The 18,174-nt window shown below is 36.4% G+C and overlaps 2 protein-coding genes across 2 annotated transcripts in view; both read left to right on the top strand.

Moving 5' to 3' along the window:
* Positions 1-1,370: 1,370 nt before the first annotated feature.
* On the top strand, positions 1,371-8,941 carry snrnp27 (small nuclear ribonucleoprotein 27 (U4/U6.U5)). The gene is made up of 6 exons (XM_081365124.1): positions 1,371-1,600; positions 2,533-2,653; positions 2,811-2,923; positions 7,744-7,823; positions 8,243-8,307; positions 8,626-8,941. The coding sequence occupies exons 1-6, from the start codon at positions 1,558-1,560 to the stop codon at positions 8,678-8,680; spliced, it is 477 nt and encodes a 158-aa protein (XP_081221250.1). The 5' UTR covers positions 1,371-1,557; the 3' UTR covers positions 8,681-8,941.
* Positions 8,942-9,479: 538 nt separating this feature from the next.
* The window catches only part of mxd1 (MAX dimerization protein 1), a 30,908-nt gene continuing 22,213 nt past the window's right edge, over positions 9,480-18,174 (top strand). Inside the window, exons 1-2 of the mRNA XM_081366042.1 lie at positions 9,480-10,716; positions 11,469-11,568. Of these exons, the coding sequence (XP_081222168.1) occupies positions 10,650-10,716; positions 11,469-11,568 (167 nt within the window). The 5' untranslated portion in view covers positions 9,480-10,649. The remainder of the gene's footprint in view (positions 10,717-11,468; positions 11,569-18,174) is intronic.

Raw genomic sequence — 18,174 nt, 5'->3', positions numbered from 1 at the left:
GAGGGGTCACCTTCCAAATCTCCTTCAAAGAAAAAAAAGAAGTTCAAGGCCCCCTGTTTCCTAAAGAAAAGCAAGAAACAGAAAGAGAAAGCAGAATCTTGAACTCAGACACGCTCTCAAAGTGTTCTTCACTAATACTTACACGCAAACACATCTTCACATCCACTGTGTATCCATTTACTGATCTTTACATGCCATACGAGTTTCTGATTATGGTTTTGTGACTTGAAACATGTTTTTGGTACACTCTGTCCACCACGCCGATGCAATTTTCACAATGCTTCACTAATGCACATTGAATATGATCCTTCCCCTTGCTTTAAAATGAATTGCATTTAGTACTTGCATAGATAAAAAAGAATGTGGCATTGAGTAAGCATTGATTGTTCATGTCTATCGATTCTGATTGTTGCTCATTATCATGTTTATATAATTACATGTGGCATTACTGTTGACTAAAATCTTTTTTAACCACTATAAACATCCTTCATCTCACTTTGTTATGAATCGCAGGGATAAACTAATTGAAAATGTTTCATTCACTGGAAATCATGATCGCAGTGGCTTGCAAACAATACATGTCAAAAGGCCAAAATAAGCAAGATAATGGCTTGTTGCTGCAAAGAAAATTCAACACTAAATGCATAACTTTATTATTTATACGTTTTTTTATTATTATTATTATTATTTAGTATCTTTATTTTGTATGTATGTGCGCCGGAGACTTCTTTGCAGTTGTAATTATTTTTATGATCAGCCACTGTTATTTAAATGCATTTGTGTGTACATTAGCCAGTTTATAAACTTAATTCCATGTCAATATTAGAATGTAAAATGCTAGGATTGGATGTACCATTCATTAAAGATCACATCCATGTGAAGTTGTTGTAGTCTGTCTTTGGGGTGGATTTCAAAATCAAAGGTGACATTTCTTTTCTTGTCACGTTAAAGGGATAGTTCACCCAACATTTTTAATTCTGGCATTATTTACTCACCCATATGTTGTTCCAAACCTGTATGTATTTCTTCTGTTGAACTAAAAAGAAGATATTTTGGATAATGTTGGTAATCAGACAGTTGACGGATGTTATTTTTTCCTACTATGGAAGTCAAGGGCTACCATCAACTGTCTGGTTACCAACATTCTTCACAATATCTTCTTTTTAGTTCAACAGAAGAAACTCATACATACAGGTTTGGAACAACTTGAGGGTGAGCAAATGATGACAGAATTTGAATTTCTAGGTGAACTAACCCTTTTACTTTAAAGAGGTTGCTTTCAAGTACAAATATGTTGCAACCAGTTGATGTATTTCCGAAATATTTAACTGAAAAACAAATACATAATGATTTTCTTTTCATTTGACATTGCAACTACATTCACTAAGGGGCGTAATGTGTGATAGGAACTATTTTCAAGGAACCCTTGAAGTCTTCCGGATTGCTTTTTGAGGCGCACAGTTGATGGCGACCTGCAGACGATTGATTCTGGAAATTTCTGCAAGTTTGTGAAAGCGCTGTTTGAAAGAAAGGAGTTTGCTTCATATTAATCGAATAATGGTGAGAAGCAGGAGCCGAAGCCCAGCACCACCACGACGAGGTTTGAATTCAATTATTGCTTTAAATATATGGATGGCTGGCTACTGTTGTTAACGTCGCATCTTGCGCACATTAAATTAACGTTAGGCTAACGTTACACCAAAAAACACACAGATCAAATTATAGTTGTACTTATAATTATACAAATTATTCTTGCTCATCAAGCCATTTCTACGAGTTGATATTTTTTATAGCCCAATGTAACACAGATAATCATTTTTCAAGTGGAAGTAAACTAGCATTAGCCTATAGCATTTGGTTGCTTAACTTATCTTTTTAGGTTACATTGATTTTTTTTTTATGTTATTTATTAACATCTTGTTATTACTAACTATAAAATATTGATTTTGTTCTTAAATTTTTATTTTATTTCACAAACAATGCATTGTTCTCAAAAAATATTCATTTTTAAGATGTCAGTGGCATCTAAAAAGAAATTGTTCACAGTCGTATAGCATTACATTTATTTTTATTATAGAAAATAGAATAGCACTTTTAATTAGTTTTAATGGGGAAAAAATAATAAAAAAATAGTATTGAACAAACTAAAATCAGTAGATTATAACATAAAAAAATATTTTTAATGGAAAAAATCATCTTTAACATTAACAATAGATTAAAACAAAAATCCAAAAGGCCCCCCCTTTAAATAATTTAGGGGTAATCGAGAGAAAATAAAAATAATCTGGTTAGTGTGGTTATATGCACATTGGATATTATTTTTTATCATGGTAATTATTCAGTTTTGCTTTTTTTATACACTGGTTGACCTCATCCTAATGCTTAATTATAATTACGTTTTTGAAGAACCAGATGAAGGGTACAGTGGACTTTTCAGGCAGCTGGCAAATTTAAATATTCAAATAGAAAGGTTATTTTATTTATTTTGTTCCAACCTTTTGTTGGTAACGGCTTTGTGGTTTCTCATTCCAGAGAGACGGCGTTCACGCTCGTCTTCACGAGATCGTGAGAGGAGGCGCAGGGAGCGCGAGAGGTCCCGGGACAGAGAGAGACGAAGGTCGCGCTCACGCTCCCCCCAAAGGCGCAGATCCAGGTGAGCTTGTGGCATCAGACACTAGCTGTACACACATTTGATTAGTGAAGAACATAACAGGCCTGTGAATCTGGTTAGATAAAAAGTGGAGCTCTGGGCTCAATGTTTAGTTTTTGATAACCCCTCCTCCAGCTGTGTGCCTGTCTTTTTTATGTAGGTCTCCACGGCGACACCGCTCCTCCTCTCTGTCTCCAGTGCGGCAGAAGGACAGACGGGACGATGATAGGAAGGAAGTTAAAGACAAGCCAGCAAAGGTCCATCAGATATCAGGTGGAGCACTTTATTTTATCTTACAATAAAATTACTTTACTTGACTTTTGGATTATTGCAGAAAACAAGCTCTGTGACCAACAAAAGTTTATTCTTACACGGTTAGCCACTCGTTAGCAACCACCTTTTTCAAGATGTAAAAGCTTTAAAGGGTTAGTTCACCCAAAAATGAAAATTCTGTCATTAATTACTCACCCTCATGTCGTTCCAAACCCGTAAGACTTTCGTTCATCTTCAAATGAAGATCTTTTTGATGAAATCTCAGAGCTTCCTGTCCCTTCATTGACAGCTACGCAGTTCATAAAGAGATTGTAAGACTAATCCATATGAATTGAGCGGTTTAGTCCAAATTTTCTGAAGAGACTCAATCACTTTATATGATGAACAGATTTAATTTAGGCTTTTATTCACATTTAAACATTCATCAACTCACACGTTAGTTGTGGTAGACGGAAGCTCAAGCATGTTGAGCTTCTTTTTATGTTCGCTGGTCAATGTTTAAATGAGAATAAAATCCCAAATTAAATTTTATGTAGTAGAATAAAATTAAAATATCTTAAGATTATGTTCACCACAGACCTTATTTCTAGTATTTATCCAAAAACCCATTAACTTCAGAGTGATGGAACCGAAAGTGCTAAAATGCAAACTCGTTTCTGGGTTTTAGCCTACGAAAATACTTTCTGTTATGATTGTCTTTTGTGTCAGATAATGAATTCTTGTGTCGCGGACAAGAACATGCCAGACTACAACATTCCCAACTAATCATCGCTTGCCATCCTTAACTACCTCCTTGATGTCATCGAGAAGGCGGAACTAATGACTAGAAACGAGTAGGGCTGGGTATTGACACAAATTTCACAATTTTATTCGATTTATATTCACAAGCTTGCAATTCGATTTCGATTTTGATTCAATATTGATTATTTTGGATATCTGGTACAATACATGGTAAATTTTTTCAAGGAAAACTAATCTTTTAACTAATGCTGTAAACTATGGGAGTAGTTGCATACACTTAAATTACACTTATTTATTTTTATAATAATAAAGTTATATAAAATATAAACATTTAAATGGTGGCTGTCATAAAAACCTGGCAGATTTATTCAAACATGCATTAAAAATTGAAGAACATTAAAAATTATAATGAATATGTAATATGGTGCATATATTTAGCAAAATGCTCCTCTCTAGAGTTAATTTTAACGAGTTTATGGTATTGGATATGTTTTTTCTGAGGTAAATGTGACGTTACATGACATTGTTTACAAGCTGATTTACTGACGTCTTTCCACGGTTGAAATACTGATTGAGCGATTCCATGTCACATGATACGGATTTCAATAAGTTGTACTCTACCTTTTAACACACTTTCAGATGCTCATTCATGTTTATTTTGCGCGGTAACTGGTATTATTAAGGCGGAAGAGAAGATCATGTGCTTCTCTTGAGCTGCGCCAGAGCGATCTCACGCCACAGCGACAAAACGGTATTTATGTTTTTGAATTTCGTAAGAAAATGGACGTAATTTGAAATCTGAGACTTTGTTTCATATCAATAGTAACAAAGTTTATTGGATGGGATGCGCGCTACATGTTGCATTCATTCATCAACTGAAAACAGGATGACTAATCTATTTTTAGGATTTAAGAATCGATATCGGTTCGTAAAAATGAGAATCGATTAAAATCGAGAAATCAATATTTTTTACCCAGCCCTAGAAACGAGTGTAAACAAACAACGGCTGCGGAATCGCCGTGTTTGTGTACTGGCTGTCTTGTCATCAGAAAGACAGAAAATTGCATAATTCCACCTAGCAGCACCAACACCATCATCTCTCTCTCTTGTTTCGCCATGTTTGAAAGCTGTGTACGGAAGAGCTTCTCTGCTCCTATTGGTCAATGTCACAGACGTGACAGAACTCGTCATGAAACATTCTTATCATTTCTTTTTTCACTATGAGACACTATACGAGAGAATAGCAGTCAATTCTTGCACCCATTGTAGTTTAATAAAATGTTAAATAAATTGTGCCACAATCCGGCTGATATCTGGTAGTCTGAAACCGGCATTATCTGCATCTTTGGATTTTCTCAATTAGAATTGTTTAAACAGTCAAAGCAAAATGATAAACATAAACTTTTTTTCAGGAAGGTGAGAAAATAATTTAAAGTCAATGACCCATCAATATTCACTGTTTGCTTTATTAATAAAGTTAAAATATAAAATCTGTCACATACATGTTGTGCATAGGCAGTGAAATGTATCCCACCCCCCCCACCCCAGGTCAGCTACACATTCCCGGTATTGTGCTTGATTCATCAGTTCACGTTATTCCAAAGACAACAAATTTGTGTATCAACAAATAATTCCAATAGTTCAACCACAGTAATTTAGTTCCCAATAATGTAATAAAAGTTATGGCAGTAATAACGAATAACCAAGGCTGCAAAAAAATACTGTAAAAATGGTAATATTGTAAAATATTACAATTTAAAAAAGCCAGTTTCTCTTTGAATATATTTTAAAATGTAATTTATTCCTGCTTTTGATGCAAAGCTGAATTTTCAGCATCATTATTCCAGTCTTCAGCGTCACATGATCCTTCAGAAAACATTCTTCTAATATGCTGATTTTCTGCTTAAGAAACATTTCTTCTCAACAATATTGAAGCCAGTTGTGCTGCTTAATATTTTTTTGTGGAAACTGTGATGCATTATTCTTCAGTGAATAGAAAGTTCAAAAGAACAGCATTAATTAAAGCAACACTATGTAACATTTTTTACCTTAAAATAATGTTTCCAAAATCGTTTCAGTGGTTCATCAAGTCGTAACAGGGTGAAAGGCACTTATGCCTCCGCTTTGCGGTCCTTTACCTTTGTCGCGTTTCTGTAGTTCTAATGAGACATAAGAAAACTACAAATTTGACTAGCTTTACGGCAAGCGTTACAATAGTCATTATTTTGTTTTTCTTCGTTTCTGATGTCACAATACATCATACTTTCATAAAATCATGCATCATACTCTACCTTGTCTGTGGACATCGTTCATTCCAAAGCCGGTGCTGGATAAACAGTGTGCGTGCGACAGTAGGCTGCTGTAGGCTAAAAGATTACGACAGCGGTAATGGACAATTCCGCTTCCAACCTGTAGGGGGACCGCAGAGGAAAAGTTCCATAGTGTTGCTTTAAAATAGAAACTGTTTTTACCTTAAAGGTTGTATCAGTGATTTCAGGCCCAAAAAAAAAAAGATCACATTCATCTAATCTTTCCTAACGATCCGCTAGCTGCCCGCCCCATAAGCATGTCGTCAAAAAACGCGTCTCTGTAGTAGGGGTTGCACGACTACTGATTTCTGCTAGTCGATTTCTTATCAAAACAATACTCGAGTTACTCGACTACTCGTCGTTCATGCTACTGTAAATGAAAAGACATGAAATAGCTAGATCTTATCAATAAACATTTATTAATGCATAGCCTAATGCAACAATTACATAAGTAAACTCTCAAAACATTGTAATTATGACATTTCATTTTTAAATTTTCATGTAACAGTCTAAAGCCAAATAAATAGCCGTTCCTGCCTTTCATTTCAGACGTCTGCTTCTAGGGGCCGTTCACATATCGCGTCTTTTCCGCGCTCAAGGTCGTTATTTCAAATGTAGGCGCGCGGCCGCGGCAAGCGCGCTCATAATGAAAGCAACATGTTGCACTAGTTTTTCCAGGCGGGTTTTTCCTTCTCATCTCCACAAATATATCTAGTAGTAAAGATAATGCAAGGGTTAGAAATAAATTAATCCTTTGCTGAATGATAACTACTTCGACGTCATCATGGAGAGCGCAGTTTGGTTGCATAGCGACGACAGACGCCACAGGAGCGCGAGCGCTTGTAGGAGACATCGGCACGGCCGCGCGCTCTTTCCACACGTTTTTAGACGCAATATGTGAGCGGCCTCTCGCAGAGTTGGCCAATTACAATATTTTTTGTCATCCTTGATGAAATACTTCCACACAAATGACGTGTGGTGTCTGTTGGTGACGTTCGCCATTTTTAATTCATTTATGGTTTATGGACGCTCGAGTAGTCGATTGTTTCCGACAGCGTCGACTAGTGGTTGAAGTAGTCGATCTATCGACTACTCGACTAGTCTATGCAAGCCCTACTCTGTAGGCAGCCTAGGCTCTGAGATCTGCACACAAAAACAATTGGTTTCACCAACCACTCAAAATCAAAACAAATAGTGTTCCAACCAATCACCGACAGGGGGAGGGTGTTGTGAGGTTTTGAGCCAGCTTCTTCTTCAGATCCGACTTCGCGTGCAGCCGTGCACGAGCACAAAACCTCACAACACCCTCCCCCTGTCGGTGATTGGTTGATCTCAGAGCCTAGGCTGCCTACAGAGACACGTTTTTTTGACGGCCTGCTTATGGGGCGGGCAGCTAGCGGATCATTAGGAAAGATTAGATGAATGTGCTAAAAAAAAATTGGGGCCTGAAATCACTGAAACAACCTTTAATAAATGCCTATACTGTCACTTTTGATCAGTTTAATGTGTCCTTGCTGAATAAAAAACTAGCTGAATCCAGACTGAATGATAGTGTTCATTCTTTAAGATGCTCTCATGTTTGAACATGACCTTCAGCCTACACTTCTCAGTCAAAAACTCTCCTCAAAAGGGTCAAAATACAGAAGTAAAATGGGTTTTGATCTTGAATATATTGTCATTCTGATATCATGATGCTGAGAACAAACTTTGAATGTACCCAGGCATGGCACTTATAAGTTGATGTCCTTTCTCGTCTGATTGCTCGTACAGCTGAGGACATGCAGGGAAAGACTGAGGAGGAAATAGAGATGATGAAACTGATGGGCTTTGGATCCTTTGACAGCACAAAGGTGAGGCATTTTCTTTACATCCTACAAGAACGACCAAACGAGATGTTCTTCGCACTTTGTAATAAGTATGTTGTATTGTTGTCAATCACATAGAGTTTAGTATGTTAGTATGCATTGACCACTGTATTGGCCTTTGGTCATCATGGGCAAAAGTACATACTGTTCCACAAAGCTGCTTGCAGCTTTTTTTTTAATGGCAAAGCTGATCATCCCAATAACCACAAGATGGCACAGCTAGACAGAGTGCATGCTAAAAATATTCCTGTTGAAAACCAAATTAATTTGAAAATAAAATCTTAAATATTCTGTGCTGTAATATTCTTCCCTATTTTTTGTATTTTTTTTTTATTAATGCAGAGTTCTTTTTACATCATTTAAAAATTAATGTATGGTGTATGATTGTCATTTTTAATCAACAGGGCAAAAAGAAGGAAGGAAATGTTGCTTCGTTTGCAATTAACGTGTCACAGAAGAGAAAATACAGGTATGTGTATTTACAGTATTTGTTTTCTGAGATTAAATAGTTAATCTGCCTGAACCCCAGATCCTCCACTTGATGATATGAGTTCTGTGATTTGTAATTCCTGGCTTTATTTTGTAATTTTATCCTTTTTTATATGTATAAACGGCATTTGATTTAAGAAAATTAACTTAAGTTAATATCCCAGCAACAGCAACGTATTTGGCCAATCACCTCTGCAGGTACTGCACAACTAAATGACAAACGTTCTCATTGGTGGGCAGTGATGTAATGTTTTGGTGCAGGAAGGCGATCAATGATGTAATCATATTTCTCTTGCAGGCAATACATGAACAGGAAAGGTGGTTTTAACAGACCCTTGGATTTCATTGCTTGATGGAGTCGTCAGGAACCATGTTTTAACGACTTTGTCTTTTTGATGAAATGTATATTTCTTTTTCTTCCCTGAGTTTATGTAAATATGTGTTCCAGCGGTTTTTCCATATGTTTTGCTTTTCATTCGATAGCTGTGATGTAAATGTAGTTTAGTTTGTAGTAGCTAATTTTAAAAAGGATTTTGATATTGTGGATACATTTCCTTGAATATCTTATTCAGCAAAAACATTGCAGAACTAAATAAAGGCGAATTCTTGATGAATGATTTTGTCCATTATCTTGTTATTGTGCAATCAAATTGGCTATCACATATTTTAATGGTGTTTAATTGGTCTAAAAACACTTGAAGAAATAAATAAAATAATGCCATTGCTATATGTTTAAAACGTACAAATCATGTGAAGTCATTTTAACTATCAGCATGTACAAGGGAGGTGTGTCTGTTATGAGTTCCGGAACATTATAAAGGCGTCCAATCACAGGCGACAGTGCTGTGACTGTCCAGCCAATCATAGCATAACAACAGTACACGATTTGCATAATCCATTTTGGCTCAGGAGCAAATGCCAGAATACTACGGCACAGGTTGTACCTTCGCTCCAAAATGGCGCTACAGTGATGCTTAGTTGCACCATTATCTTGCGGAATCGCATTACAGTAGTCATATATTCACGCTTTATAATGCACCTCAGCCATTGGCCCTCTCTAGACACGAGCATTTAGATTGACAGCAGACGCATCCAATGAGATGATTGCTTCCTGTATCGTCCATCCAATAGTATCGCTTTTTCTCCAGAACTGCTGACAGGCATACACAGTAACATGACAGCAGCTAGCAAACATCTCATCTGCCTGGCTCAACGACGTTATGGTTTCGCTAGCTGTGTGTTTTTGTCCTATTTTTGATTAATTTTCCTCAGTTGCACACAGCCACAGCTTAGCATGTGCAACTAGAGCTGTTTAATAAGTAGCCAGATCGTCTGTCACGCTTGAAATATCGAAACCAGCGATTGTTTGGACTTTTCGAGGCCGTGTATTTTATTTTAAAGACTCTTTTCAGCACATTTCTTTTTCAACGATCAATCAAGATTTTTTCCTTTTTTATTATACAACATAATATTGCCTACCACCTCGCTGGACAGACGTATCAAAATTGTCTTCTTTTTTTTTAACAACAACAACAAGGAATTGTGGTTGAACGCTGTTTGTTTTCCAACCAGCACCAAAGCTCAAAGATTATTTACAAAAAATAATATCACCAGCTGCGCAAATACACTTTTTTGTGTGTCACTTTAGCTATACAATCTGGCAACCAGTACCCTGACCGAGCTGTCAGTCCAGTATTTTTTGCCAATTTTTTCCAGACTCAGCGATGGTCTCTAGTTAGCAGCGTTTGCTGTCAGTATCAGAGCCTAAAAATTGACAAAGTGCAGAACTAAAGCTCTTATCTTTTTGACAGCTCATCTATAAAAGTCTTTAGACCTTCCTGAGTGTCACCACTTGCATGCTTTCAGGAAGAGTTGCCAGATTTTGCAAACCTGGAAGGTTTTTTGTTGTTGTTGTTGTTGTTCGTGTCGTGTTCTCACAGTTTTAACATTTAATGTCCAATGTCTCGTTTAATATGAACAGGACTAGTTAATTTAGTTATTTTTTGGCAGCTGAGGGGCATTTTTATTCGGTTTTTATCATCCAGTTATTCGGAAACCAGCGTGTTTATTTGTGTTAGATTTTTCTTTCTCTTCATTTTTTTCCGCACATTTTATCAACAAGCCCCATATCTAAACATTTCCCTCGCTGCCTTGTACAAAAATATTTTGTAAATTCGTCTGACTGGATTTCTTTTTACTCTAAACGCTGGAAGAAGAAGAACCGTGAAGGAACGAAAGGCTGCAGCTTGTTTTGTTTTTTTCCTCGTTTATTTTCCTCGTTCTGACCCGGATTGTCGTTTTTATCGTTGTTTATTGCTTAAAATGACGGCTATTGAGAAACTGCAGATGTTGATCGAAGCAGCTGAATACCTTGATCGAAGAGAAAGAGGTAAAGTGACGTAATACTATCTATCTATCTATCTATCTATCTATCTATCTATCTATCTATCTATATATATATATATATATATATATATATATATGCATGCATACATACACATATATAATGATATTTTGGCATGCAAATGAACCCTGACACTGTTGCTAAGGTGCTTGTTTGCTAAATAGAGAAAATGGTGCTTCGACCTATTTATTAGAAGTGAATGCATGATATGCAGACGGGTTTTTTCCGTTGTTATGATATTTGGGGAAGATCAAGACATCGAGAAGTGTCCACTTCAGCTGTCTGAGACTGTGTGCTGGTCAGTCACCATACACTTGTCTTTCACAGGGGACACTAATGTGTTGTTAACCCTCTCTAGGGATAAAACCCAAGCGTATATGGCATATTTATATATTTTTAATGGTGCTTGATGACATATTTGTGTGCATATGTGGAAGTGAAATGCATTTTTCAAGCACTGCTGGTGGTTTACAGTGGAGGATTTCCTGTGCATCCCCCTTCCCCCCTATCTGTTGTGGTTCGGCTGGCTACTGGGTTTACTCCAGTTCAGATGACATCATTGACCCAAAAGCACTACATTTGTCTAGAAATGGTCCCATTGTGTTTTATATAATAACCACTTTTCTCCCAGGAACAAAAAAAAAATTCAATATTTGTAATCAATCACTTTGATTTTCAGGTAGTCAATGTGCTTTGTGGTCTAATGAGCTTCTAAATGTCTCTGTTTGAATTTGCAGAAGCGGAGCACGGCTATGCCTCCATGTTACCCTTTACCAGCAACAAAGAGAGGGATGGCTTGAAACGAAAAATCAAAAGCAAGAAAAATTGCAGCAGCAGGTACTTCCACCTAGTTTCTACAAAAACGAATATGATTTCATTAGCATCATGACGGATCTATTAGTGTGCACTGTTTGTACAGTGTGTGTTTTTCTCCCTCCGGATCCCAACATGAACATGATTCACACACATCATTCGCGAGTGATTTCTAAATTAGACATGCACATATCTGCGTGACACAAACACACCCACTGATTCATCTCCGTGCAGATGCAGTCAGAACACGCCGTCCCACGTTCAACATGGAGAGAGACGTACACTCACATGCTGCTCGATTCTTTCCCTGTGACTCTCACCACCCACGTCACACAGTCACAATTTACTCACTCACTACTCAACGCCTCAGATTTCATCGGCATCATCCGATTAGTGGGCCTGGAACTGTCCGTCGCCTGTCAGTGGGTGAAATCAGTTGCCTTAAATTGTTTTCAAAGTAGAGCTGATTACTATTTTGTTTAATGTAAATGACTTGTTTACCACCTATTATCAGGCAATGCTGTTTTTATGTTTGCATCAGTAGTGAACCATTCATCAAACTCATGATTGTTTTTTTATGTTCGTTAGTATTGAATTTGGCAGTAATTGCTCATATCAGCATGAGGTTAAACTAAAATTACATTTAAAAAGTCATAAAAAGACAGACCAATAGCAGACATGGTCACAATGAATGCTTTGAAGTCAGCATGAAATGAAATTCACCCCATTTTCTGAATCTGATCAGACAGAACTGTTCATGACAGAACCTGATCATGTTTAATCAAAATGTCATAACTGGAGCTTCTCTCTGGTGACTCTCTTAGTCCACTTAAACCCCACAGGCTTGCCTTCATTTTCCTGCTCATTTGAGTGCAACGCCCACATCTGAGGGTGCTTTCACATCTGTAGTTCAGTTCATTTGGTCCGGACCAAGGGTGAAAAATGATACTTTGTAGCATTTTTCAGGCGTTTTTGTTCCTTTTCACACCAGACTGATCGCTCTGGTCCGAATCAGTTTATGAGTTGATAAAACGAACCAAAATGCAGTCACGTGACTACATCCACATCACTCATTGGCCATATATGTCTGGCATTTCCATAACGGCACTTCGTTTGGTCAGAATTAACGTGCGGGAAAATCCGGCAGATAACACGCCGCTGTTTACTATGGAGAGAATGCGTGGGCTGATTGTATCCTTCGTCATATTTTATGTTTGTCTACTACACCACTTTAGACAAACAAGATTATTTGAGAATGAAGCAAGGATGCGGCTGTTAATAATTTCTATCAGGCTCTGTCTGCACCTCCTCACAACTTAAAGTTTGTCCGCGAGTGCAAACTGTCAACAAACATTTCTCCTCATCCCATAATCACAGCGCAGCTGACTACGGCAACTGGTTTAGTCCAAAAATGCGCAGTTCTTTGGCAGTTGGTTCTGTTCAAGGTCGGATCACGTTCTCACCACAAACGAACCGCTCCAGAGTTCGTTTCAAAACGTACCGAGACCACCTCTTCGAGCAGGTCTCGGTCCGCTTGTTTGGTCTGCTTTTGGTGCGCACACGAGTGCGATTGCCGCATTCACACCTGCCCAAACGAACCGTACCAGTGCAGGGAGCTACACTAACCTTTTTCACTGGTGGCACTTGCGCTACTAACTTTTTCAGTTACTGGCGCAAAACATGATTTGGTCGCACAAATTGTTTATAGTAAGCCGCTCTGGATAATAATGAACAATAATGAAACTGTATTGCATACAGATGTGCTTTTTATTTTACTTGCCATCTTTTAAACCACATGTCTTCTTGTTTTTGTTTTCTTTAACATTGGTTGGGATAGATTTACTGCAATAGAAAATACAGTACACAAAAAAGTGCAAAATGGATTTCAACATGCTATGGTTGGCACAGATGGGCAGACTCCTGAACTCTTAAGTAGTGATGCACCGATGTGAAAATTGTGGCCGATATTAATATTGCTGTTTTGGCCGATACCGATATCTCTGTATAGAAAACAAATTTACTGATAATCAAATAAAGAGAAATTTTCCAAAACACATTTTTCTTTTTTTTTTTTTTACTTTAGAAATAACTTATGTTGGGCACCTTTACCCGTGTGCAAAATATGTCACACATAGGACACACATGCATTATATTGCATTGCATTGCATATAATGTGTGCTGGTCTAAAATTAAGAAACCCCTAGAAAACAGAAAAAAAAAATGAAAAAAAAAATGAAAAAAACAGGTGTACAATAAAGATAGGCTACTTAATTTATTATTCCAATTACCAAATATGATACTAAATACCACAGGGAAAAGAGCTTCTATTTGTGACGTGCTGTCTTTGCATTTGAACATTGCACATTTTAAACAGGACAGGCATTAGCTGCATAAATGTTAGCCAATACAAACATATTTATAGAAAACAGTTGACAATGAATAGACAGGAGTCCAATAATAGCATAACGAATCACTTATTCTAAAAATAATATCAAGTAGGCTAAGTTTGACGAATCCGACATAACGAGGGCTGTTGTAAAACGTCCGTCATTTAACGAATTTTAAAAACACGGATGGATAATACAATATGCTTTCCGACATTTTGACAGAAAAAACAAAACAAGCAAGAACAAAATTTAAATTATAGCCCGTCAATTTTCATTTTACAATTATCTTCTCTCTCTGTTTGCGCGCGCGTCCGTATTTGTGTGAGAGAGAGAGAGCTCGCGAGTCGCGCAGATACAATGGTACGTTTTAATCTAAGTAACGGTCGCGGGGCTGAAGCCAACTTGATGTGTTGAATGCTCAGAGCACGTTATAAAACGTATTCTTAAAATACACATTTCTGTTTTAATAAATGCTCATAGTAAATCATAGCATATTGCCTAAAACATAGGTACAAAAATAATCAGTGATACATTTGCGACCCATTAAAAATTTTGGTCGCAATGGCATTTCAAAAGGTCGCATATGCGACCATTTTGGTCGCAGTGTAGTTCCCTGCAGTGGGGAAAACGAACTCTAGTGCGATTCAACCGAACTAAATGAGGCAGGTGTGAAAGCACCCTCAAAGTCCAATCAACAGATAATCTGAAAAAAAAAGACCTGTCACTACTTCCATTTCAATGGAGAAACTTGTAAGGAGAGCATCATCAGTATTTCAGCTTTATGCCTACTTTAACTCTATTCTCATTATGACGTGAGACGTGTATCTTAAACTCCACGGTCTAGAACATGTTCCGTTACACTATGTTCTAAACTGGTGCAACTTGATAAGGTGACAAGCGATAAATCTTTCATATCAATGCAGGTTTTTGATCTAAGCAGCTGCAACCGTGACACGAGTTTTTGTTTGGTTTCTATAGAGTGCATTCTTTTTGGTGGCCTTGTTTCTGGTAGTATTTTTCCCATAGTGATTTATAAAAAAGCTTTCTTTATAAACCATGAACCAAACCAAACAACTACAAGCTGAATCACATCATTGCAAAGTTTGAACTTGAAGCAAAAAATGTATCTAAAAATCAGACAAAAACTAAAAGACTGTGTACTTAACAGATTTAATAAGTGAAAGAACTACAATCCCATGAAGCATTGCAAATGAAATAATACAATTAAAAACGATGGCTAAATGTAAAAGAAGTTGAAAATTTTAATAATATATAAAAACAATGTATTTTTATTGCAAAATATTCATATACATATTAATATTTATGATGTATATTAATATATGGTGCTCAAGACACATATATTTATAAATGTTGAAAACAGTTGGCTGCTTAATATTTTTGTGTAAACAGTGCTAAAAAAAAACTGAATTCTTTGGTGAATAGAAAATTTAAAAGAACAGTTTTACCTTGAAATGTTTGGATATATAAATAGATAAATGCTAATATCATGCCATTTATTTCCATCTACATTTTTGGTCAAGATCTTTATTGACAATGCAAGAGTCCAGCTCTCTGTAAAGTCTCCTCCAGCACATCCCAAAGACTTTCAATGGATTTAAGGTCTGGACTCAGAGGTGCCAATTCATGTATGAAGATGATTCTTCATGATCCTCACAGCCATTCTTTGACAATTTGAGCCTTATGAATCTTGACATTGTTATCCTAGAATATGGCCATGATGTGTCTTCCTACATGGTGGTTTAAGAAGTGAAAAGCTACTCACTCCATCGGTTAGGGTTAGAAGAACTGTTTCCAAGCATATAACATGCTAGAAACATAATAATCACTGCATAATAATCACTATTTACTACACTGAAGTTTTTGGTGTGATTCACTGATATGTGGAGATTTTCTTTGCACAATCATGGGTAATGTAGTTTTTCACCAGGAATTCTGCTGTTAAACACAAATTAAAGTAAAGTAAATAATGCAGGTTGATGGCTTTAACAAAAGAACATACCATTGTTAAACAAACGTGTTGCTTACAGTAGGTCTTTTTTAAAAGGTTTATAAGTTTTTGTTCAAAATCATTTTCACTATATGGAAAATTAATGGGATTTTTACTTACAGAACCTCACTGTTGCACTCTCTTTCTGTGGTGTTGCATTGATTAGCCCCGCCCACAGTGAAATGTCATTGATCCATATACACAACTGTATATTAAACATCAAATATGTTCCTATTGGCTAGGGGTGTTACTCTGAATCTGGTCTGATAAAGGTTTGCAGGGCTTTAGGGACAGATCAACTTTATTCTTACACTAAGGGAGATATTTTAACTGTAGCTGATTGACAGCACATGTTGCTGTCATACTCTGCATACTGATTCACGGCTACAAGGTCCCTCTTAAGCAGGTCAGCAGAGGGTCATTAAAGCTGCTGCTTCTGAATCATGGAGATTAACCATTTTAGGAATATGGCCTTTGATAAAAATCTAGTTATTGTGTGACCCTGCTGAAAACAGTCCCCAACTCTAATCTGTGTCTGGATTTTTACGTGGTTTGTAACTGGATATTAAGGCCTAACAAGGGTAGCACTGGGTTTGTAGCTATTTATATACAGCCTTATGGTGCGTACAGAGCAAGTCGTTGTTTAAATGTTGGTTTAGTTTATAAAGAAATCGTAGGAGCTGTCTTTTTAATGTACAGGTCTCATGATGACATGCCATTGCACAAGTGATCACCCATCGTTTGTTGCCATCACCTTCTATTATAAGGGGTTAGAAAACACTTTTTAAAAATAAAAATTTTAAATAACTGTTTTCAATTTTAATATATTCTAAAATATAATTTATTCCTGTGATATCAAAGCTGAATTTTCAGCATCATTACCTTCAGAAATCACTCTAATATGCTGATTTGGTGCTCAAGACACACACACACACACACACACACACACACACAAACACACACACACACACAGACACACGCATACATATACGTGTGTGTGTGTGTGTGTGTGTGTGTGTGTGTGTGTGTGTTGAAAACAGTTGGCTGCTTAATATTTTTGTGTAAACACTGCTAATTCTCCCCCCCCCCCCCCCAGAAATATTTGGTGCAGGAAGAATTAAGTATTAAGAACAGTATTAATTTGAAATAGAAGTCTTGTTTAACATAAAAGTCTCCACTATAACTTTTGATTAATTTAATTAATTTAATGCATCCTTGCTGAATAAAAGTATTGATTTCTTTCACACAAAAAAAATCTATAGTATGTAGAGTCACCATGAAATCAAAATGGACAATTCTTTTTTTTTAAAGAATGCTGCAGTGTTTATTATAAATGATTCATCGGTGCATATCTTTTTTTTTTTTTTTTTCACATGGCCTTGTAAACATTAATCAAAAACGATAACCTCCCCTCCAAACAACATCTGTTCTCTTCATGACGTGTGTCTCTGCAGAGGGTGGGACTAAATATCCCAACTGACTTCCATTTAGTTGTCAAGGCCCAACTTCCTACGATCCAGTAAATTCCCAAGGATGAAATCAACCCAGAAGCTGTTTCACTCGAATATACATCACAATAGGGAAGCAAAGACTATTGAAACTTTCATTTCATGCTGACTTTAACCATGTATATATACAAAATATGGCCAGTTTTTGTGGCCTGTATTTTGATGTACATCATTGAGAGGGATGACAAAAAGGACTATTGCTAATATTCACCACAACATTTTCTGTTGCTATTAGTATCAAAGCTGTAATCCTGTTCCACTCTTTGGCACAGCAGTTTAAAAAGAACCATGAAGGTACCATGATGTGTTTCTTTTCCATTAACTGCTACAGACAGGACAATATGTCTTTAATTTCTGGAAATTACTTTTAAAGTGCCCTGATTATGCTATATTAAAGGTTCCTAATTTTGTTTTAGAGGTCTCCTACAACAGGTTTACATTAGTGCTGGGCAAAGATTAATCGCGATTAATCGCATCCAAAATAAAAGTTTGTGTTTGCATAATATATGTGTGTGTACTGTGTATAATTATTTTGTATATATAAATACACACATATGCATGTATATATTAAATTTTTTTTTTTATTTATATATAAATTATTTATATGTATATATAATATAAATTATGTATAAATATATATACAGTATATACATGCAAATCTTTCTTAAATATATACATGCATATGTGTGTTTTTATATATACAAAATAATTATACACAGTACACACA

This window comes from Scardinius erythrophthalmus (genome assembly GCF_964197995.2).
Source record: "Scardinius erythrophthalmus genome assembly, chromosome: 5".
Taxonomy (NCBI): Eukaryota; Metazoa; Chordata; class Actinopteri; order Cypriniformes; family Leuciscidae; genus Scardinius; species Scardinius erythrophthalmus.
The sequence above is the reverse complement of the archived record's forward strand: the minus strand, read 5'-3'. Positions and strand labels throughout refer to the sequence as shown.